We start from the raw sequence: 24519 nt of genomic DNA, 5'->3' as shown, positions 1-24519 counted from the left end.
ATAGATAGACTAAACAGCTGAGGACACTGAATCACAGTTGTTGTCGCTTATGGCTCGGGGTCATCTCCACCCCGAGAAGGATGTGTTCCAGGTGTCCCACAACAATAAATGAAGCTCAGCGCAAGTTCAACCAGGAAGACCGTCTTTACTGATTAATTTACTATTTCTATGTTACTACTCTCTCTCCTCTCAATAAGTGATCGGGGACGTCACTACCCAGCTTAACCAATCACTTCGCTCTATTCTCACAAGCCTATCATAGCGCTCCGCTAACCCTTTTAAATCTGCTCTCCCTCCTCCGACAGCTGTCATTTCAGGTGACTCAACGCAACCCTCCTCCACCCCTTTTCACCTCCTGTCCCTCTGAATCCAGGGTCAAGCTAAGCTCTTCAGACCGACCCCAACTATCCATTCACCACCACCAGTGTCTAGACCCCGGGGGGTTTCATCGGATCGGTTCTCCCCTCCCGAATGATACTCCTGCACAACGGGGCCTAATCGCCAAAACTTAATTACATTCATTTGTGTATTCCTGGCAATAAATATGTATTCTTACTAGGGCTGTCAAGTTGTTAACGCGTTAATAACGCGTTAACAAAAATTAACGCCACTAATTATTTTAACGCGATTAACGCATGTGTATTTTTTGTCCTCGGCCGCCGTAGTTTCAGAGCGCATCGAGTGTAAAATACCATCGACAAGCTGATGCTGACAGCCCCGCTCCTGCCACCCGCTTGTGGCAGACCACACTACCACGCTCACTGGCAGGCCCGGACTGGCCATCGGGAGGACCGGGACGGAGTGTGTATGTGTGGCGCGAGCGAGGCACACCTTACGTGTTGTTGTTGTTAGCATCTGGTGCTAGCTAGCTGCGCTGATGGATATAAGGAGCTGTTTCAATGACATTTCGCCGACAACTGCGCCGAGCACTTGACTTTATGCAGGTAGCCAGACAGTGGGACATTGTACGAAAAGTCAGCACAGTCAGCACGGATAGTGCGCGCAACATGATTGCAGCGTCCAGGCAGCTCCCATTCGAGCATATATGCCTTGAGCTGCACATAGCTCCATCGATCCATCACAGTGTACACACACACACACACACACACACACACACACACACACACACACACACACACACACACACACACACACACACACACACACACACACACACACACACACACACACACACACACACACACACACACACACACACACACACACACACACACACACACACACACACACACACACACACACACACACACACACACACACACACACACACCACACACACACACACACACACACACACACACACACACACACACACACACACACACACACACACACACACACACACAATTATTGTATGAGAGAGGTTCCAGGTTGAATTGAGGTGAATATTTGTAATGTTCAGAGGTTGTTGTGTTTAATATTCATGAGAATATTTGTCATTGTTCAAATGATAATAAACAAACATATAAAGCATATTTGTCCACTCATATGTTGATAAGAGTATTAAAAACTTGAAAGATATCCCTCTAAGGTACATTTAGAACAGATAAAAAATGTGCGATTAATTTGCGATTAATCGCGATTAACTATGGACAATCATGCGATTAATCGCGATTAAATATTTTAATCGACTGACAGCCCTAATTCTTACATCAAAACCATCTCTCCTGATTGAACTATCTCTGACCGAGAGTTGCCCGGTCACAAACTGGTAACAACAACAAAATGCTAGGGCAGCCCCTCCTTAAGGGAGATAGCATGCTGCCCAAGGCTGGGGCATCTGCGTCAGAGGGCAAAAGGTAAACATCTATGGAAATTATTCCCTGACAGTAATGATTACAAGTTTTAATAATAATAAATAGAGTTCTTGAATGTCCAAATTGAAAGTCAGCTTGTTTGGGGCTTTAAACACATTGAAGTACTCACCTCTCCAGAAGAAAGGACATTGTTGAGGTACTCAAGGAAGGCTTCATCTTTTATCTCATTGTCCGTGAAGATGAAGGTGATGCCTTTTCCCTCAGCCCCAGCGGTTTTATACAACAGTTTGAGGTCATCCATGAAATTACTCATGTTGTATGTTCTGATGAAGAAACAAAGTAAGTAGTGTCTAACAAACAAACTATCATTGATCCCAAGTAGAATTAAACAGGCCAACGTGAATGAACTATCATAAGGATTTATATTGGATATAAGATTTTACTTAGTCAATGTGATCTGGAAGATGCTGTATCCTGCTATGTATGAGGCCAGGCGAGTCAGGCTCTGTTTCCCTGATCCTCCCACTCCCACAAGCAAGGCATTACCATTGTCAGTTCGAATGATTCGTGAGATCTATAGGAAGGCAAATCTCAAAATAGTTAGAATGATTCTCTCGCCCGTTGTACAGGATAAGTAATGGTTTGATTGGCTTGTACCCTGACCTTGACAAGGTGAGTCATGGCATCTGTGAAGAAAACCAAATCCAGGCTGGAGCCCCTGACGAACTCGTTGTGCAGGGTCTGGTACAGCATCAGCTTTTCTGATAAAAACTCAAAACTTGGCACCTGAATGAATTTTAGTTTGCACATATTTTGGTGACAGGCTTCTACATTGATTGCACAGATATCATACAATGTTGTAAATAATACATTTTACCAGTTCATAAATTTTGGGGGCATCGAAACAGGCATCTTCCTCTTCTTCTCCAGTGGGCTCAGGAGCCTCTTGCAGGAAATCCACAAAGTATGGATCAGAGTGAAGTCCTGGGACCAGACTGGGGTCAACATGCTCTTCAATCACACGCGACACACCGTTCATAAACCACTGTCGGTCCTCTGAGCAAATAAACCTATAACAAAATAATGTTTCAGTTTGCCATTCTGCCATTTTGGAGTACGCAAAAGGGGCTTTACTGTCTGTTAGCACAGTACCTGTCAGCAATCACCCTCGTACATTCACACTTGAAAAGAGCCAAGAGAGTGGGGATATCATTGCAATCCTCAGCCTTTACGTTTAACATCCCTTGCCAGATCCTGGACAAGTCTCTCAAATTGAAGACGTAGTGGAACTTGGATGGTGTAGGAAGCATTTTTGTCTTCAATAAGAAAACAACAAATCAGGTCATTCTTCATTAAGAAATGTATACCATTAATCAATCTATGAATATAATCTACTTCACATCATCTTTTCAGTAAGCACCTTCGTCCACTGCCATAAAATCCTCCCAGCAGACACCAGACCCTTTACCATATCTATAATCTCAGGATTGAAATTCCTGCATTCATGGAAATATCCACTGCCGATTACACCTGCACAGAAAGAGTATGTAAAAACTATGCGTTTCATAAACACAAAACGAATAAGAAAAATGCATAATAATAGAGACAGCTACCAAAGATCTTATCAATGGAGGTGTTGGATGGCAGAGTACAGTTGAAGACTGTAAACTGTCTCTTCAGTCTTTGTGGGATGTCGTTTCTCCCACCACCAGGATGAATCATGGCAGCCTGAATCATTACATCCACAATAGTGGTGAAGTCTCCCGGTTTGTCTAGGTTGTACATGCCCTTCATTTCCATCATCTGGCGTACTATCTCATTTGTGATCTGGAACGGCAGTCAGACACAGAACATACTCAGACTGAACATAAAATAGTCAACAAATCAAATTTAAAAAACTTGCTATATAAACACCTGATCTCCCCATTCATTGACGATAGGCATGTTGATGTCATCAACGAAGACAGTCATCTTGCGCCCCCCTGGGGGACCATAGGTGCTGCCGATCCTTTTCTCAATGTAGCTTTCCACTGTGCGCTTTAGCAGAAAAACAAATATTTTGCAATCTGATTCCCAACTGTTGCAATCTGATTCCTAACTGTTGCAACTGATTCCTAACTGTTGCAACTGATTCAAAACTGTTGCAACTGATTCCTAACTGTTGCAATCTGATTCCCAACTGTTGCAATCTGATTCCCAACTGTTGCAACTGATTCCTAACTGTTGCAACTGATTCAAAACTGTTGCAACTGATTCCTAACTGTTGCAATCTGATTCCCAACTGTTGCAATCTGATTCCTAACTGTTGCAACTGATTCCTAACTGTTGCAACTGATTCCTAACTGTTGCAACTGATTCAAAACTGTTGCAACTGATTCCTAACTGTTGCAATCTGATTCCGAACTGTTGCAACTGATTCCGAACTGTTGCAATCGATTCCTAACTGTTGCAACTGATTAAAAACTGTTGCAACTGATTCCTAACTGTTGCAACTGATTCCTAACTGTTGCAACGGATTCTTAACTGTTGCAACGGATTCTTAACTGTTGCAACTGATTCAAAACTGTTGCAATCTGATTCCAAACTGTTGCAATCTGATTCCAAACTGTTGCAACTGATTCCTAACTGTTGCAATCTGATTCCTAACTGTTGCAACTGATTCCTAACTGTTGCAACTGATTCAAAACTGTACAAAGCCATGCATTGAGAGCATGATAAATAACATACCTGAAACATAATGGGTTCTGTTGCAGATGAAAAGTTTACAGACTTGGACAGGTCTGTCTCAGGATCAAATTTTTTAGTGTAGCTTTTTATCATGACGGTCTTCGCTGTCCCTTGTTCACCAATAAGCAGTACAGCCTATGCAAAGAATATGTACATGTTAACAGTATTTATATTTTTTAATGTAAATACACGTGTTATTTTATAGGTGACAAGATCACCTTGTGTTGTTTGGCAATAGTGTTCAGGAGGAAGGAGGTTCTTGTGTTATCCACATTTGGCACAAGAATGGAAGCGTAGTCAGGCACACAATCTGTTGGATAGATATACTCTCCAACAAGGTTATTCCAATGGCACCATTCACCTGAAACACAAATCATAGATGTATACAGTAACAGTCCTTTAAACACTTTAAAACTGTTAAAGGCAGCAAAGTGGTGGTTTTTAATGCTGTACCGTTTGTGTTGACCATGTACTCAAACATAGTCTCCCCCTGCTGGGTTTGAGGTACATCAATGTGACTGTCATGAGCTTGGATGAAGTTCTCCAGTTTTTCTCTATCCTGTAACTCCAAAAGGGCTCCCAGGCTCCACATCAGGCAGAAGACAAAAAGACGTTCAAGGTGGTGGTCACCGGCCAAGCCCCCTGTCTCCTTGGTTGGGATAAGGCCCTCCAGCAGATTCACAGACTGTAGGGTATATCATATTCAGATCATTCAGTGTTTCATGACACAGGTTTAGAAACATACTTCCTAATTCCTGTTTGTCTTCAACATGTTTGTGTGTACATACCTGCACGATGTAGTTGCACTCTAACAGCTCCATTTTCGGTTTAAGATTCTGTTTCATAAATAAGTAAGCATCCTCAAATATCTTGTCATACAGAGTCAAAATGCTTTCTGCCTCTCTTGCATTGCGCTTGTGAGCCCATCCCTAGAACATAAAGAACATGCTCAACCTAAAGACTCAATTTTAAAAGAAGAATTATTCTTTGCAAACACTATTCTTTGATCATTTAACAAATAAACTGTACCTGGAGTATGGGTTGCCAGCTGAGAGCTGAGGAGCTCATGAAGACCATACCCACCCGGGACACAGTAGCAGGGGAGGCATTATCCATGTTGTGCACCTCAAACACCAGCTTGCAGCATGGAGACATGACGATGCGGTCACCATTAGCCAGGGTCAGAGTTTTGTTATCATCCAGCACAGAGTTGAGGTTCTCAATCCATATGGCGTCCACAGGGCCATCCAGCAAAATCCATATGAACTCCCCTAAAGTGTGAACATTTCAAAGCCATAACAACGTAATGTTTTAATATCAAACCATATCTTCCACATTAAAAACTGAATCTTTGTTGTCGTTTTGTTAGTTATTAAGTCATTAACCTTTCTTGGCTTTAAGCGTCCTCCTCCACAGAGTGGAAAAGATTCCATCAGTCCAATCATTGGTGGCTACGTCAAGACGACCAAACATTTGTGGGGCAGAGATTGCTTTGGGATTCATGCGCATCTCTCTGTGAGGGGCTCCACATTCAGACATAGCCTTCATGAGTGTGTTGATGGCCGCAGTTTTTCCAGCTCCACTTGGACCCAGAGTCATCAGGCCATGACGCACTCGAGAAGACTCATAAAGCTGTTAGTAAAGGAAACATTTGAGTCATGTTTGATCCAAGCACAACACAACAGGAGCTTGACATACAGGTAAAGAGTTTCTGAGGTACCTGAACAAGCTTCAGGTTCCATGGTGGGTGGTTGACTAGACCAGCAAGCTCAACTTGATGGGCCACAGCAACTTGAAGTTCAACATATGTGCTCCCATCCAGCTGGATACCAGGGAATAGATCATTGATCAAACTGAGGAAGAGAGGCTCATCCTCATCCACCTGAAATATACAGAAAGATTCTCTTAAACAGTATCCACTGACACAGTACTATACCTCCGAAGTATGTTATCTTATCCAAGGTGGTAAAAAAATGAGATTGTGTAATACCAATTTAGAAAGATTCATGTCACGTAGAACTCTCATGACAGTGCTGGACTCTGTGTCTTCAGGTCGTGCTCTTTTATTGGCTCCAAGTGTTCTTAACACGGACAGGATGTTCCTCAGGCCAAAGTCATAGTGGACCTGACAAATAGCAGAGGACGTTTGTCAGTAGGTCAAGCCTCATACCAAAATAGGAATCAAGCATTGGCCACAACATTCTCACCTGTTTTGTAAGTTGTTCTTCACAGAGTTTATAAAGGACAAAGAACTTCTGGGCCAATATGACATTGTCATTAAATCCACAACTGGCTAGTTTGACTCTCATGATGATCTGCTCAAAACAATAGCAGAACATTTACCATGTGTAATGATTAGAGCACTACAAAAACAGTTGTTTTCCAGCACATGTAGCTATGACTTACTTGCCGGTCTGGTACCATCATTGATACTGTCCTGAATTGCACTTTTAGGTTTTCAGGAAGTTCCTGACGACCTGCATACCCTGGGTTCTACATATCGAATGGAGACACAACATATTTAGTGTATTTTTTGTATTTTTCAGAGATTCCTGTGCATTTTTGTATCTTACCATTGTGATAAACAGGCCAAACTCTGGATTCAGATGCACTAAGTCTCCATCAGTAAAGATGAAAGAGGTTTTGACTTTCTTGCGTGCCATCAGGACAATGTAGATCTGCTGAGCAGCAACAGAAAGCACTGGCAGGTCGATTCTGTTGAACTCATCAAAGCAGCCCCAGGACCCTGACTGTGCAAGGCCTGAAAAAGAATAGATGATCAGACAATTGAAATGTTACACACCCTGCTGGATGAATCATTTTATTGCCCGGGATACCTTTGTATATCTTGCCAAGTCCTCTAAAGTCCATCTGGTCCGAGCAGTTAAAAACCACAACATACTTGCCGAGGCAGCGACCCATGTCTTTAGTGGTTTCAGTTTTTCCTGTGCCAGCTGGACCTGCTGGAGCTCCTCCCATGCTCATGCCAAGAGCCTGGGACAGTGTGATATAACACCTGTTGATCAAAATAAATGTCATGATTCAACTTAGAAAATAAACAGTATAGAAAAAGGCAATATAATCAATATATAATTCTCTTTCCTGTCAGTCAGAGGGGTGATGACCAGACGGTCGGTACAGCCTAGGAACTCATTCTGATACATGAAGTCCACATTAGTAATGGACACAAGGACCTTATCCACATCCTCCTTGAAGAAAAATCTGCTCTGCTTCAGCCATTCAAAGTCACTGATAGATTTGATACGCTTTTTTACCTGAGGACAAATCAGGATATCAATATCAACATCTTGGATACATTACAAAAAACAATCAACATAAAGATATAAAGATTCGTAGAACCTACTAGGTCATTAAATATGTCACTCTGGTGCACATGGATTGTGACGAGCGTCTCATATTTGATTCTGTCAAATTTGGTCAGATCACAGGTTGTTTGTTTAATTAGTGCGCCGAGTAGGTTTAGAAATTTCTTTTTGGTAAAAGGCATGATCTCCCTGTCATATTCAGCAGATTGCAGTGCCTCTTCTGAATCTCTTGTCCATAGCATCTGGATTCCCAGCAAGCCCACCTAGAAAAAGCATATAAAGAGATCACCACGTAGTAGTTTAATCAGGATATTAATTAGTCATTATTTTTGTGGAAACATCTTCAAGTGTTGGTTGTTCGTATCCAACTTAAACAATAGAGAAAAATCGATCTAAAAAGACCCTGTACACGCCTAGTATTGAGCTGATACCTAAGGTAAACAAGGTACAGTCAATGTAGAGCACATATTCACTACTGTACTCAGACCTGGGATTGGAACTTGTCGAGGAAAGGCACAAGTTCAAAGTCTTCATCGTTGACCTCTAGATCTGCAGATTTTATTACAGAGTGCAATGAAGCCTGCTGTTGTAACAACAGCTGCCCGAGCCAGAGCTCCACGGGTCCCTGTCCCATGACAGGGTGGTCCAGCTGAAAACACAAATACACATTTACTATACAAGATACTATACTTCTTAAGAGAGGAAATCAGCAAAGTGCATTTACTCAAGTACAATTTTAAGGTGTTTTTTCCCCTCTTTTTCTCTCCTACACAGCATGTTAAAGTTATTGTATCAATTATAATATATGTATCAATTAATACATTTTACATAAAAAACACATAACACATACACGCTAGGGCTGCTTGATTATGGCAAAAATCATAATCTCGATTATTTGGGTCAATAATTGATATCACGATTATTAAAAACAATTATCCATTTACTTTGAAAACATCCATTTATTGAAAAAACAATTTTTTGAATAGTTGACTACCCTGAACTTTAAGTATAATTCAACTGAAAAACCAATACAAAAAAATCGTTTTATTTAGATCGTAATTGCGATTAAAATACGATTAATTGAGCAGCCCTAATACACACTATACTAAATCATACAGTTTGAAAGATTCCCAACAATTGATAAAGTAATTAAAATCAATTGATTCACACCAACTGCAAAGAAGTGCTTAACATTAGGAGTACCAAATGAAGCTCCACATGTTGTTAGTACATGATTCTGCAATCAGCGTTACGTACCGGAAGCTTCTCTCCCTCTTGTGAGATAACACCCATAATCTTGTCATACTCAGTTGCATGAAACTCCGCTTCGTTAACATTGTCAAACACTCCGAGAAGATGTGGCTGAATTGTGTGAGAGTCACTGGCTTGTCCGAGGATTTCCAAAAGGGATGGATCAGACACGAAGAAGAACCGTGGGAAGAGGAGCCTCTTTTTCTCAAGGTACCTGTTGAGTCAGATCACATGATCTCCAGTGAACACGTCGCCACCACCAACTGCAGCAAAGGGTTTGCATATGTGAGTATTAACCAATGAAAAGAAGGAAAAAGAACGAGCCTGATGACAGTGCTGGAATGGAAAACAATAGTACAACAATATTTAATGGATAGTGCCGCATAAAAATTGGTTTCATCCCCACTATGTTTGTATAAAACCAAATATGTAAAGCTTTACCCTGCCAGAGATTTTTGACAGAACTCCAGCTGTTTCTGCAGATCTGGGAGGAGCTGTACCAGAATTGGATCACCCACGCAGCACTCCACCACATTTGGGACTTTGTGGGCTCGCTGCATTACTGTAACCCAGGACTTGTCAATGTTCTGAAAACGTTTTGCTTCCTACATTGGAAAAAAAAATATATATAATTTAGTTTATTTAAAAGCTGATAATTATTATTTTCAAAACATTAAAGGTGGGGTAGGTAAGTTTGAGAAACCGGCTCGAGATACACTTTTTGTTATATTCCATGGAATGCTCTTAACATCCCGATAGCAATGAATATCTTAAGTGCCTTGACAAAAAATCCATAAAAAAATGTCATCAGTGGAATGCATAACTGGATGGCCTACCTGCCTGTCAGCCTTCCATCTGTGCACAAACTTATCTCGTGCCCTCATTGGTCATGTGCGCGTTCGTGTGTGTTGGAGGAGGGGCTCTGTAAGGAAGTGGCAGATTTTTTCCGGCTGTGTATTTTCAAATTCTAGCGCACTCGAGCTGGTTTCTCCAAAATTACCTACCCCACCTTTAAAGGTAGTATAGGTAAGAATGGAGAAACCAGCTCGAGTGCGCTAGAATTTGAAAGTACACAACCGGAAAAGATCTGCCTCTTCCTTCAGACTTCCTTACAGAGCCCCTCCTCCAACACACACGAACGTGCACATGACCAATGAGGGCACGAGATAAGTTTGTGCACGAGATGGAAGGCTGACAGGCAGGTAGGCCATCCAGTTATTTTAGCCGGGCCGGCTCAGATGATTGGTTGTGCTTTTTACAGTACTACGGCTTCCACAGATGACATTTCTTTATGTATTTATTGTCAAAGCCTTTAATATATTCATTGCTATCGGGATGTTAAGAGCATTCCATGGAATATAACAAAAAGTGTTTCTGAAGTGAATTACCTACCCCACCTTTATGGGCTCAGAACAGTCTCATAATACACACATGCACACAGAAGGATTCACACTTGTATTTCATGATCCACAAAAGGATTCACACTTGTATTTCCGGATCCACACTTGTGTTTTTCAATGCACACACAAATGTGTTCCGTTTCATATACATGTAAATAAAATCCAAATACAGAAAAAAGTTTTACATATGTATTTTTGATCCTCACATATTTGTTTTCCGTTTAAAACCTCTGCACCTGCAAACACAAACCGCTTTCTGTGCATGGATCGCTCTGCATTCGTGTGTGGGTTTTTTGAGACTCCCCTGACGGTGACCCGATTCGTACTTGTAATTTTTTCTATCTATAGCCAATCAGATTTCTCCTCAATTCTAAGCCAATCACATGAGCGCGCCCCCACAAGGGTAGATTTCTTGCGTTCATGACGTAGCGCTTCATGTACGCATTTTGCGCTGTCCGGAGCTGACAGGTCCATGGAGCCTGCCTGCAGGCGCTAATCTCAGGACACCTCCACTCTCAGTACATTACCACTTTCCGATCAGGAAATGCACGCAAATACAAGCCTTTATATTATTAAGGTACAGTGCCACTTTCCGAACCATTAATGAATGCTTGTGTACACAAAAACGGCAGGCAAAACTGTTTTAAATGTGTGTTTCCTGTATGGCGATCAGCTGCTTTATTTATGTCTGTATGAAGTTGTTGTGAGTGTGGAGGGAGCAGCTACAGGTTAGCTTAGCCTAATCGATCAGTGCACTACGAAGCCAGTGCTAGACAGTGAACTGTCAACGGGGGGAGCCCCGCCGGTCATTATCGGCCGATATTCACTCTTAATAGTTTGATCGGTGCTCTCTATAAAGGCCGATCAGGAGAGCTGGATCTGATCGATATGGACATAAACGCGAGTGAAGTTTTAGCGAGCTGCATGAGAAACTGACGGGCTGTCAGGAGAGAGGGAGGGAGAGAGGAAAAGAGATGATCCTTACTCCCGTGTTATTATCCGGTCATAGTCCGGTAATTACCTAACGGAAACGCTGCTACACAATTCTTATTATTATTATTATTGAAACATGACCGGTAAGTTTCAAATTTGTCCGGTAAAATTAAATTCTGTCCGCGGAAACCCTGCTCCGGACTACGCAAAATGCGTATATGAAGTGACATGAACGCAAGAAATCTACCCTCGTGGGGGCGCGCTCATGTGATTGGCTTAGAATTGAGGAGACATCTGATTGGCTATAGATAGAAAAAATTACAAGTACGAATCGGGTGACCGTCAGGGGAGTCTCAAAAAACCCACACACGAATGCAGAGCAATCCATGCACAGAAAGCGGTTTGTGTTTGCAGGTTCAGGGGATTTAAACGGAAAACAAATATGTGAGGATCAAAAATACATATGTAAAACTTTTTTCTGTATTTGGATTTTATTTACATGTATATGAAACGGAACACATTTGTGTGTGCATTGAAAAACACAAGTGTGGATCCGGAAATACAAGTGTGAATCCTTTTGTGGATCATGAAATACAAGTGTGAATCCTTCTGTGTGCATGTGTGTATTATGAGACTGTTCTGAGCCCATACACCTTTAAGATAAAGTCAATTTGTATTACCTGTGGCAGGTCTTTGGCAATGTCACCCCCAACAAACACAGCTTCCAGATAGATCCACAGGTTTTGCACAATGACCCACTGCTCAATGACATCCGATGATGTTGAAAGGTTTGACACCCATTCCTGGATCTCTGCTTTATAGAAGGCACTGTACCTATAAAAGGAAGACAAGGACACTAGTTACTTAAGACCGCACGATGCACTGTGTGGCTTCAATCGTTGCTCTGCAGTACCTGTTGCTCAGCAGTGACCCCAGCACCATTAGACTGTCCTCCAGGAAGGTAAGGATCTCTGTTGTGTCCGCCGCTTTCAGCATCAGTTCACCTCTATCCTTAAAGTTGATCAGGCTCAGGAGCTGGACGGACCACACTTCTTTCACCTGTATCAACTTGGCGTCGATATCCTTCTCCTTTATAGACGATATACAGATGTCCTACAGATGCAAAGAAAGAATCAAGCTTAGGAGAACAACATTAGATCAAATACTGTACTAGAAATACTAGAAATTAGGGCAGGTTGCAACCACAGTATCCAAGAAGCCAGCAAACCTCAATATCGTCCTTGTACTTCAGAAGAGGCGCTTCCATGATGTTGCGCAGCGTAAAGGTGACGGACTCCACCTCAAAATGGTGCCCAGTCAGGCCTGTGATCCGGTCCCAGTGTCTCCTCATCATAGACTTGCTTGCCATCATCTCAAGCAGAGGACATGACTCACTGAAATCATCAATTGTCTTTTTCAGGTCCATGAAAGCTGGCCAGTCCTTCAGTGCTTTGGGTAGCTTTCGGCACCTAGACATAGGGAACAACATTGATATAAAGGTTTGAAAGAAATAGACAAACAGTTTAAGTTGTATCTACATATACTTCAATAATTGTAACTTTCTACAGAAGTTATAGATATGATATTGTATTAATGGGCCACATTACAGTGTTTTGTACAATAATGTTTTTATATTGGCACATGCTTACCTATAAGCCAGTGTTTCTCTAACTTTTTCATACCAAGGACCACTTAACCAATAAAAAAACACTCGCGGACCACCTAACTCCCCAAATATCCAAAAACAATAGGCCTGCTTAACACTCCAACAGTATGTAACAAAGTACAGCCTAATAATAACAACAGCTTAACGTGACCTCTCTGTATCGCCTCGTTCACACATTAAATCAACAATAAAAATTCAACTACAGATGATATAAGCCTTTAGTTCAAATGCGATTTAAAATGCTCACAGGTTTTACACCTCTTATGAAATGTAGACTACATTTATTACGGATTTTATGTCCAACAGACTCACAGGTCGTTGGCTACTGAGAGATATACTCACGGACCACTAGGGGGCGCTCACGGACCACACTTTGAGAAACACTGCTATAAGCAATGTCGTTTCCCAACAAATAAAAAGCATAGTGCATATTGGCTGTAACAGTGAGGTGGGGGGAAACAACAATAATACTTGGATTACCTGTTCTGAAATTCCAAAAGTTCTCCATTTATCTTCTCAATATCCACTTCTGTCCACAGAATGCCATAGTACCCGCTGATTTTACCCATCACTGCATCATATAGGCCATAAAGTTTGTGCAGGAGGTCAAGCTCTTTTCTAAAGTTATAAAAGGAAATCATTGATTGAATTAGTCTGAACACATTTTCAAATATGATCAAGATGAACAACTTAACCAAGAACTCCAGGTAAAGTAGCTTTTGTAGAGTTGTACAAACTTTTTCTTCTGTAGGCAGTCATACTGTGTGACTGGCAAGCCGAGGATTTGCTCCCCAAAGTTATACGTGGTGAAATCCCTCCACAGTTCTTCAAATTGAGTCTGAGGAGAAACAAACAACAAGGTTTTCATTTGATGGTATTTTCCTTCATCTTACTTCGTTTAATTCAATTTTTGTTTCTTCTTTACATGGGCTAAAAATAGTGAGGTCACAATTCAATTATTTGGATTTGGAGTAATGGTTCACAGGTTAAAACAATTAAAAATTAAGTGTTCTACAAATTGTATATGTAATATATGGCCTCTCTTCTTGTGTTACCTGACAGATCCGAAGCCTGGAGCTGGCTTCTTGGGGAGCAATTCCATCAGCCATGGGGCCTTCCTAAAAGCAAGACCATTTGAACCAGTTAATTGATTAATTAATTGACTTTGAATGATACAAATCTTTCCTACAAATTCACAGATGACTTACTGTATCATACTGATTCAAAAAAGTGCCAACATCATTTTGGAAAGTAGTTACACCCTCCAGAAGGTCTTGTTTGAAAATGGGCTGCTTACGAACAAGTTCTTCTTGCACTAATCTCTGGGAAAGACAGGAACCAAAACGTTTCAGAAGAACACATTATAAAACCAAAAAATATAAATATATATATGAATACAATTATAATACTAACAGCTTTAGACTGAAGCTTTGTGAAGAAATGCCTCAGATTGAACACTCCCTCTGCTTCTCTTTTGGTCACCTCTGCTTCATATTTAGTCAAAATTTCAAAAGCTTCCTGTAACATATAACATAATCATAAAATGGTTATTTGACACGCACATAATTGAAAATGCAGTTCTTACTTATCAAGGAAAAAACAACATTTCTGAACCACCGTGATCAAACGTTTTTCAGAGCACACAGATTTAAAATTTGATAAGTAACAAATGTCATACCTCAATGGAAATCAATGTCATATCAGTTTGTATTTCAGCATCCCGGAGCTTAGACAGGGCCCCCATGGATTTGCGCACATCTTCGAGATTAGCCACAGGGTGGGATAGTTGTACAATGTATTTGTTTGTATGGATGCTGGTGTCGATCATTTTCTTCTTGTACTTCTCCTTCAGGTATTTGCACAAAAGCTTCTTCCAGGCTTTGGTCTCAACTGTCAAGGACTTCCTTAATGGCGCTGCATTCAAGAGATATCATTTACAGTGCAGAAAAAGCAACCCCTTTGCTCTAACATAAACACAGTTCACAAACCAGGCCCGACCTACAAATCACGGCAAAACCGAAATGTTGCTATCAAATCCATTTTTTTAATCAAATTCCCTATGATAGAGGGGTTTTTTATTGTAAAAAGATTGTTGGCAAAGATAGCAATGTTGGTAAGTATGTACACGGCTTGGTTTCAGACAGAAATATATTATTACAACATTTAAATGTTGAAAATGTGGTGTTCCCAAAAGGTCATTACATATACAGACAATCATGCTCAACACATAGCTGCTTCTAACTGTAAAAGTAAAAAACTCTAACACTTCAGAGCATCCTCTGGCTGTGTAATGTAATGCTTTCTCTCAAGTATCAAGTGAAAACCTGATGCTGTACATTATTACTGCTACCGTACCTGTTGACAATTCAGTCGACCCCAAAACAATGATGGGTTTGATATCATCAATATCTTTTTCAATTGAGTCGTAGTGCTGGATTTCAGATTTGATCTGGATCAAGGATGGATTGCTGTCCATGAATTCCTTTAAAAGTTAAGTAAACATGATGTCGTTGGTCATCATCTTCATCATCATCATCATCATCATCAGCATTATTGGAAAACATATTTTCTGCCAAAAAGTCTTATGTTATGTTCTCTGAAAACAAACCTTGACTTTGAGGTTCCTGTCCTCCTCCCAAAGCACTCTGAACGGGCTGAATTGCTTCAGAACACCGGCTGCTTCTTTCCTTTGGGTGCTGACTGCTGATTTCAGAATGACCACAACCTTTTTGATGTCCTTGTGTTCAACAACTCTGTGATAGAAATGTTCTTTTTCTCCGCCTGTATGAACATCACAAAAAAAAGATTAAATGTATTTTGACTAGAGAGGCGAAGTCCCGCCCATCGACTTCCGACCCATGGGACCTTATTTAGGAAAAGGAAAGTATTGAAGTCAATGGGGAGAGAAAGATTATCTCTCGATCCCGTTTGAATTGTGCCACGAATTACACATATGATGTTTGTCAATCTTTTTTAATTTTCCATGTAAAAAAAGTCACAGTTTGTCGTAAAACTGTTGAGATATAAGACTATGAAAAATACGCAACTAAAAGACTACAAATCCCAGAATCCCGGTCCCGCATGCTGGCTCTTACGGAACCGACTAACTCCCCTTCTGTGTATGTACAGCTCTCAACATGCCCAGACTTGTAGTGATTTTCACCTCTTTTAATACTTTTCGCCTCATTCTGAAAGAGAGAAGTGAAATGTGCCAACGTGACGGCTGTCTTGGTGTGTGGTGCGAGACGGGAGATGTAGTTCATTGAGCGGTTTCACACAAAAAAAAGTGTTACTTCAGTTTTATTTTTTTGACTTGCAAAATTATCTTTTAAATTGACAAACATCATATGTGTAATTCGTGGCACAATTCAAACGGGATCGAAAGATAATCTTTCTCTCCCCATTGACTTCAATACATAATCTTTCCGAAATAAGGTCCCATGGAGGTCCCCTGGAAAGGGAGGGACTTCGTCTCTCTATTTTTGAAACAAATATATGACTTACTAAACTTTAATTTAATGCATTTCGTCTGTTTCAATTTAATAAGACGAATAGTTGGTTGCCTCAGATCCACATTCATTATATGTAAGGATACACTGTATGTGATTTCTGTCTGTCTTTCAGGTCTTCATCCATGCGCATGCTGACAACAACGTACCTTTGTTCTTGGTGCCATCATGACTGTATTCCCGCTGCCAGGCAATGCCCTTGCTTATTTCCAAGACCAAGTCGATTAACCGATTGATTGCCTGTTGGATCTCCTCTATAGCGGGAATCATTACCTGATGACAACATCAACAGAGAAAACATATTTTCTGTTTAACAAAATTGGCAAGGAGATCTAAGTTATCCATCCCCTTTAAACAAGTAACAGTACTTATGTGAGATGGAATCAGTTGCCAATGAGAAGTAGAAACTCACCACGTTTGGTATAATCAGCTGGACTTCACTATTTAATAGCGAAACCATCTTAGACTTTGTTGATTTCGATCTGGAAGAGATCATGTCATTTCTATTAGATTTTGGCCTTTTTTCTTTTTACATGCTGAATAAAACAGACACACTTACTTAGTGCCACACACTCTCCTTCTCAGGGCCTCCAGAGATAGCTTGGTTGTTTTCACCAGTGCATCGAATACCCTCTCAGTAAAGTATTCATAAAGCTTCTTAAACTCCTGGAATTAAGATGTTTTATTTAAGCATTGACATATTTATGCTTATGGTTTTTATATGAGCAATGTTTTATAGTTTGTAAGCAAACAAACCTTCTTAAATTTGATTGCTCTATCTCTGTCAGGACCTTCTGAATTCCTTCCAACATCCTCACTAGGGGTTTTCTGAGTCTCTCCTGAGAATGACACAGTCCGTCGTCCTACAATGAAAAGGTTAAATAAAGGAGATAAACATGCATACATGTAAGATATTGTAATTTCAGGTGCTGTATGACTGTTTCTTCAATTGTTTTATATTAATTCCACCTGAATTCAATACCTGAGATAGGCAATTGACCTGAAACAGGTTCCTCCACAGTCTTCTTTGTGCTTTTTGATTCATAAATGCCCCTGAACACATTACCAAGCTCCTTCACTGCTCGTTTAACACGATTATATTTGAAGTCCAATATCTTTGTCCACTCCTTAGAATGATTCTAAAAACAGATATATGAGTCAATAAATGAACCAGACATAATTCAAATAGAAAGGCGAAGTCCCTCCCTTTCCGGGGGACCTCCATGGGACCTTATTTCGGAAAAAGTATGTATTGAAGTCAATGGGGAGAGAAATATTATCTTTCGACCCCGTTTGAATTGTGCCACGAATTACAAATATGATGTTTGTCAATCTTAAAAGATAATTTTGCAAGTAAAAAAAAAAAACGTTTTGCCGTGAAACCGCTCAGTGAACTACATCTCTGGTCTCGCACCACACACCAAGAAGGCCGTCACGTTAGCACATTTCACTTCTTTCTTTCAGAATGAGGCGAAAAGTATTAAAAGAGGTGAAAATCACTACAAGTCTGGGCACAATTCAAACGGGATCGAAAGATACGTTTTCTCTCCCCATTGACTTCAATACATAATTTTTCCGAAATAAGGTCCCATGGGTCGGAAGTAGATGAGCGGGACTTCGCCTCTCTATGTATTGCAGATTTTTTTTTAAACGAAACCTTTGTTAAAGCCACATAGGGCAGCAGAAATACATGTTGAACTCAACATTATTATAACAATATTCAGCGAAAAATAAGGAAATTCAATATTCATGTAATAATTTTGAAGATGAACAAATACCTCATTGAGGTCCATCAAGTGCTGCACTGAAGATGCATGGTCTTCAGGGAGCTCAATCATCACAGTCTCTGAGATGTCTTTAAGGACATCATCAATGTGTATCTTACAGACATCCTGCACCTGGAAAACAGGAAAGGAAACATATAGAAATATTCCTCTAAAGCAATAGCAGCTTCATGAATACCTGAAGGGTAGAAGTGTGAAAAGGGTTGCTGACTGGCAATTGCAATGCTATCCATATGTGACAAATAAAGATAGCTAACATTTGGTAAGAGCGTTTCTTCAGCAACATACATTCTTTACGAGATGTTTAAGCTCAAACAAAGCAGCGTCCACATTTTCGAAGAACTTGTCCAGGAGAAAGGACGACCAGGTGAGCATCACTGAGCCGTGGCGAAGCACAGATTCCACCTTGCATTTCACCAAAACAGAACAGGTAAATAATTAGAAACTGTGAAAGCGTTCTATAAATAACACAACAGTAACTTTTTAAGGCACAAATGACATGATAATACAAATGTGATAAAGCTAGTTCCACACCTATGAATATTGCCTGTAGCAAGCTTTACATTTGGCTTTTTATACAATTTCTCACATAACGCACTAGTGTTTTAGTGGATAAGGAACTTAGCAAGAAGCACTGAAAGGGTTTGTTTGCACTGACCTCTGGAACATATAAGTTGAAGTATTTATGTTTAATTTATCATAAAATTATATGTGATACAAGTCTCTCTTTACCAATTCGATTTATTTTGTATTAAGGTAAATGTTCTACTTAAAAAATGAACTGTGTTTACAAACTGCTTACATGTTTTATTTTTGAAGTCATCAGGTTGACTAACTCTGCAGGAATGCTCTGAATGGTCGCCTCATAATCTGCCAAAATGGTCTATAGAAAAAAAACAAATACACAAAAAAGTCATTTTTAATAAAGCTTCCAGTCCATCTGTTAAAATGTTTTAAATGTCGTTATAATTTACCTGCAGTCGGAGGTGGTCAGAGTTGAGTTTGCTTTCCAACTTTACCAGATTCAAAGCCTGCTTCGGAACCTCCATTCCCATCTTCATCAAACAGTTAGCCTCCCGTATGACCTCGGTGACTTTAGGGTCGAAGTTGACAACTAATTTTCCAGTCTTTGCGTGACGAACCAGCAGAGTAATATTCAAGACTGTAATAAGGAGGAATGGGGGAGAAGGCATTTGAAAATAATTCAATGTTCAAGGAGAGTGCCACAGTGACGTGTCCTAAAACCTGGAAGTTAGTTAGCATTTTACCACTTCCGGTTCCTTCGACAAAAAACAATGCAATTTCTCCATAGGATTTTGGAAAATAGCTCGAAATAAGGTCTGTGGTTGACACACATTGTAGAGACAGATCACGTTTTGTTCAGCCGGATAATCTCCACATGTCTACCCTACTTTTATAATCATATCTATCTAATCGATAGATTTATGATCGATAGATTTATGATTATTCGGCTGAACAAAACGTGATCTGTCTCTTCAATGTGTGTCAACCACAGACCTTATTTCGAGCTATTTTCCAAAATCCTATGGAGAAATTGCATTGCGTTTTTGTCGAAGGAACCGGAAGGAGTTTACTTCCGGGTTTTAGGGTACTGTGGCACTCTATTGTGTGCAATCTAGGTTATCAACATATCAAGTCATAACCAGGTAACTTACTATAATCCAGTTTGGACACTTCAGTCATCCATGCTCTGTGGTAAACAGACTCAAACTCTAGAAATGCAGCTGCAGTTTGGTTGTACATTTTCACCACATCTTGTCCCTCAGGGCTGGACAGGATGTCAGAGTTGTTCTGTTAATGGCAAAAGGTGCTTTCAACATTAAAACAATTCAGTAGATAACTCATTTTTTTAAGTTGTTTTTCAGAGAGAAATTAAGCCATACTTTTATGTATGTGATGGGTTCCTCTATTTTTTGGAAGAGATGCTTGACCCAACCAATCCTTCCAGCCACTGGAGGCATGTTTCTAGCTAATGGGGGGTCATCTCTCTGTTTTTCATAGACCTGCAGAGAAAATGTCAGGGTTCATACACTTTTTCACCAATGATTTTCAATTACTTTTCCATGACTTCTCCATGACCTTTACCTAATTTTCCATGACCAAAGAAATTACTCTTTCTCAGCGGTACCACTGACATTTTTTTATTTTAACATGGAACAGGAAAATAAGGTCGAAACAGGTTGTGCCTATCTAAAACAAATGAACTAGTAGGCTTACTAGCTTCTACAGGCTAAAGCAACTAAAATCTCTCACCAGCAAAATACCTCGTCAGTTAAATGCCATTTTACGTTTCATGACTATACGATACAGTATTTATTATCATTATAGTATTACTATTTTGGCGATTAGATAAAATATAAATTATATTTGATGCAACTTTAGTTACATTTCCATGACTTTTCCAAGACTTTGGGAAAAATATTGTTTGCCATAACTTTTCCAGGGCCTGGAATTAGCATTTTGAATTTCAATGACTTCTCCAGGTTTTTAATGACCGTAAGAACCCTGAAATGTACATGTTAATTTCATCAAAAACGTCAAAGTTTTAATTTGACATTTATATATTATTCTCAGTGTCGACTGAAGCATGGAAATGGGATACCTTTTTCGCAAACTCTACTTCTGAGAAATAGTTCTGAAGAATACAAGCCAACAGGTTGGAGATTTCCGAGTCAAGACAGGGAATATTCAGCCTCTGAAAACTACAAATAATAAGAATCATTAAACACCGCATTAAAATGTTAGGATTAGAAAGCCAAATCATCCAGTTAAAAAAAAAAAAGACAGAACAATGTTTATATTATATGTATATACTAACCGCTGTATTAGGACCAGAGCTTGCTGAGATGAGAATTTGTTCACGAAGCAGGAACTCATAAATGCCCGAAGCTGATGCTGCAGAAAGGGATAGCCGAAATATAAATAAACCATCTATTGTATATTTGGAACAATACTTAATGAACTTAAAGAAAGGAAGCTATCTACATTACAAATTGTACACAAAAGGATATAAATATACCTCAATGTGGCCAATTTGAGCGATGAACTTCGTGAAATCCGACTCAAATTCAATGGTCCTTGGAGCCAACATGTCATACTGCTTCCTCTTCAGGTTCATGGACACAGTGTGGAATTGTCTGGCCAGAATCTCAATGCCCTCAATATTTGATTTCCCAAGGGGTTCAAACATCTTGAACAGTGTAATTATTTGTGTGATCTACAATAGAGAATGCTTGGTTACTTTGCAAGACCTTGTGATTAGAGTGGGATTCAAATTTAAAAAGTGAGCATGGACCGCACCTTTTCAAGCTGCTTGCAGAAGCCCTCAAACTTGCAAAAAATCTGACTCTCTGAAACATCAAAGGGCTTCTTTCCAGGACTTTCCATATTTTTTTTCTTTGCTTTCTGGAAGCATGACTGATACTCCTGAAATAGGCAGATGCAGTCCTGCCAAAAATAGAAGATGCATAAATAAAGTGGCATGCTGATTTTAACGCAAGTTACATGACACCACAAAATGATCCATAAAGCAGTAGGTGTCATTATCACCTGCATTTTCTTGACCATTTCCTCAGCATCTTGGTCCCATATTAGACATTTGCCGTTGTCAGTAATATATGATCTGCAGGCTGTAACCATCTGATTTGTAACCTGGAAGTTTTTTTTCAGGAACAAAAAGTATATTGGACGCTTACATTTTCTGAAAACAACTTAAATGTTCTGCGACTAAAAACAAAACACTTACTTTTACGAACAGTGCTGATATCTTTTCTCTGGTATTGTAGTACAATGAAACATTGTAAATCATTTGAATAGCATTGATGACGTTCGGCACGCTTTTCAACATGGTGACCTGAAATCACACATAATTCAAATATTATTAAACTATTAATGTACCTAAAAATGGTACCGAATCACCTTCATACGTGACATTCTTAAAGTTCCAGTTAAAGTTGTAACATTTTTGATATTACCAAAAAATCCATTGGCTCTAAGAGAAGTAGAAAGGTGACTAGTACGATCTGTCGCACTTAGATTAGATTACTTTATTGTCATTACAAAATGCAAGCACAGTGTAACAAAATTAAGGAGGGTCTAACCAGAGTGCAAAACAGTCAGTTATATACACAATTATCAGAAGTATGTACAAAATAAAGGTAAATAGATGGGAAATGTATAAATAAGAATAAATACACAGATAATAATAAATACAGTGAATACAGTGCTGTATATACAGCAGTAATGTGCAAGGATAATTGCGCTTCAGCACAGCACACGACAACTTGCTGTTTCCTTCTGGAAATGCAACTGACGCCACACATACGTTTAAAAAAACTTGAAGGAGCAGTTTCCTTCATTGACTTTGTTTAGTAAAAAACTAGTTTAATCCTGTTTGGAAATAATGCATTTATCCTTTACTTTAAAACTCACAGCTTTGTGTAGTCCACCATAAAAGCTGTCTTTAATTATTACCAGTTATCCACTAGAGGTCACTGTATCTAGTGTTTATTAACACCTGCTGCAACCATGGGCTGCATCTGAGATAGAATAGAATGGGAGGGATGAAACCCTCTTTAATGGTCACACATGCAGAGCACACAGCACACAGTGAAATGTGTTCTCTGCATTTAACCCATCCTAGTACCAGGAGTCTAGTACTAGGAGAAGTGGGCAGCTATTGTACAGCGCCCGGGGAGCAATGGGAGTGAGGGGGGGTGTCCGGTGCCTTGCTCAAGGGCACCACGGCAGGACAGGAGGTGAACTGGGACCTCTCCAAGTAGCAGTCCACACTCCATATTTTAGGTCTGGTCGGGGACTTGAACCGGCGACCCTACAGCTCCCAGTCCAAGCCCCTACTGACTGAGCCACTGCCGGAGATTGTTGACTTGTTCAATAAACATTGAATTCTATGTCAACTGTTTTAAGTGTGTTATTGTCAAAAAAATTATAAGGATTGATATCATGGGTAATGTGAAAGGTGATCATCAATGTTTAATATGTTTTATGCCGATTTATGTCATTATTTCACTCTAATACGTATGGTGTAATAAGTCCTCCCTGTAGAATGTCAACACTCTACAAAGAAGTATTACATTTGATATGCAGTGTTTTAACAACCATTGGTCCTCCACACGTGTTCAACACATTGTGCCTGCAATATACCCCTACATCTTAGGGCAGATACAATGATGTAGCATACAAAAAGTACAAATACAAACGTTGCTTAGACATGTATTATAAATTACTGTTCCTACCGGGTCACTATTGTAAAGAGGTTGACAGATTTTCTCCAGTGTGTTAAGATATTTGACATTGTCCTTTGCCTCATTTACGCGATCTGTTATCCTGGCATCCAGCTCCCGCCACATCTATATAGTTCAAAAAGTTGATATACAATGTAATCCTTCAAAAAGACAAGTTAAAGATGCAATTTAACGCCTACCGATTCTTGTTTCAAATAAAACTCTTTTCACTTGAAGTGATGTTCTCAGGTTTAATTAAAAACACATAAGACATGTCTTAAAAAAGATTGAAAAATATATATACAATAACTCTGTATTACTATGTTGACTTTCTACACTTAAGCGTCCATACCTTCATAGTCTTGGAGTGGCTGATATGGAGCACCATCATCACCGCCTTACACTCTGGACCCTTGATGTGATTGATGATGGAGTTGAACCTTAAAGACATTTTTTTCCAGTATTCTAACTCACTTAACGGGCCTGCAGAATCAACCCCTTTCCTTAACTGATCAGTTTCTATCAGGACCTGACGAGGATGGATATAGAGAATAGTTACAGTCTTTTCCACACACAGTAATTCATGTACAATAAGATTAATTTTGTGAGTAATATGCTTTGGCAGTTAACTGATGCTTGATACTGGGTAAGTGGTAAAGGATGTATTTTTAAAGATTGTAAAAAAACCTACCTTCTCGATTTGCTTATACCATTGCATGAGAATTTCTTCCAGTCGATGCACCATGTCAAAGTTAGCAGCTGCAACCTTCATGTCTTCAACGGAGACCAACTTAGAGAAGTCAATGTCAGTGACTTTATTCAGGTGAACAATACTCTCATTGCTCATCTGGATGTCTGGGGTACAAACAAGCAAAAAAGTA

General features: G+C 39.8%; 1 protein-coding gene across 1 annotated transcript in view; it reads right to left on the bottom strand.

Moving 5' to 3' along the window:
- The window catches only part of LOC117500088 (dynein heavy chain 8, axonemal-like), a 44977-nt gene that overhangs the window by 18172 nt on the left and 2286 nt on the right, over positions 1-24519 (bottom strand). Inside the window, exons 7-62 of the mRNA XM_034152790.1 lie at positions 24330-24493; positions 23991-24167; positions 23651-23764; positions 22141-22248; positions 21945-22046; positions 21696-21842; positions 21415-21612; positions 21214-21290; positions 20998-21097; positions 20279-20398; positions 20051-20186; positions 19349-19536; positions 19177-19257; positions 18663-18779; positions 18369-18488; positions 17573-17729; positions 17347-17453; positions 17150-17256; positions 17003-17072; positions 16740-16863; positions 15690-15862; positions 15437-15563; positions 14760-14995; positions 14495-14599; positions 14290-14403; positions 14137-14199; positions 13819-13919; positions 13562-13699; positions 12644-12884; positions 12329-12528; positions 12096-12249; positions 9524-9687; positions 9089-9296; positions 8319-8480; positions 7870-8094; positions 7612-7780; positions 7343-7525; positions 7079-7266; positions 6912-6998; positions 6713-6820; positions 6496-6630; positions 6226-6387; positions 5891-6137; positions 5535-5776; positions 5294-5434; positions 4959-5190; positions 4724-4866; positions 4506-4640; positions 3693-3815; positions 3392-3605; positions 3199-3308; positions 2931-3094; positions 2656-2848; positions 2442-2564; positions 2222-2352; positions 1948-2101 (exon numbers count right to left, since the gene is read on the bottom strand). Coding sequence (XP_034008681.1) covers positions 1948-2101; positions 2222-2352; positions 2442-2564; positions 2656-2848; positions 2931-3094; positions 3199-3308; positions 3392-3605; positions 3693-3815; positions 4506-4640; positions 4724-4866; positions 4959-5190; positions 5294-5434; positions 5535-5776; positions 5891-6137; positions 6226-6387; positions 6496-6630; positions 6713-6820; positions 6912-6998; positions 7079-7266; positions 7343-7525; positions 7612-7780; positions 7870-8094; positions 8319-8480; positions 9089-9296; positions 9524-9687; positions 12096-12249; positions 12329-12528; positions 12644-12884; positions 13562-13699; positions 13819-13919; positions 14137-14199; positions 14290-14403; positions 14495-14599; positions 14760-14995; positions 15437-15563; positions 15690-15862; positions 16740-16863; positions 17003-17072; positions 17150-17256; positions 17347-17453; positions 17573-17729; positions 18369-18488; positions 18663-18779; positions 19177-19257; positions 19349-19536; positions 20051-20186; positions 20279-20398; positions 20998-21097; positions 21214-21290; positions 21415-21612; positions 21696-21842; positions 21945-22046; positions 22141-22248; positions 23651-23764; positions 23991-24167; positions 24330-24493 — 8309 coding nt within the window. The remainder of the gene's footprint in view (positions 1-1947; positions 2102-2221; positions 2353-2441; positions 2565-2655; positions 2849-2930; positions 3095-3198; positions 3309-3391; positions 3606-3692; positions 3816-4505; positions 4641-4723; positions 4867-4958; positions 5191-5293; positions 5435-5534; positions 5777-5890; positions 6138-6225; positions 6388-6495; positions 6631-6712; positions 6821-6911; positions 6999-7078; positions 7267-7342; positions 7526-7611; positions 7781-7869; positions 8095-8318; positions 8481-9088; positions 9297-9523; positions 9688-12095; positions 12250-12328; positions 12529-12643; positions 12885-13561; positions 13700-13818; positions 13920-14136; positions 14200-14289; positions 14404-14494; positions 14600-14759; positions 14996-15436; positions 15564-15689; positions 15863-16739; positions 16864-17002; positions 17073-17149; positions 17257-17346; positions 17454-17572; positions 17730-18368; positions 18489-18662; positions 18780-19176; positions 19258-19348; positions 19537-20050; positions 20187-20278; positions 20399-20997; positions 21098-21213; positions 21291-21414; positions 21613-21695; positions 21843-21944; positions 22047-22140; positions 22249-23650; positions 23765-23990; positions 24168-24329; positions 24494-24519) is intronic.

This window comes from Trematomus bernacchii, unplaced genomic scaffold, assembly GCF_902827165.1.
Source record: "Trematomus bernacchii unplaced genomic scaffold, fTreBer1.1, whole genome shotgun sequence".
NCBI lineage: Eukaryota > Metazoa > Chordata > Actinopteri > Perciformes > Nototheniidae > Trematomus > Trematomus bernacchii.
Note: the sequence above shows the minus strand (reverse complement) of the source record. Positions and strands in the feature narration are given on the sequence as shown.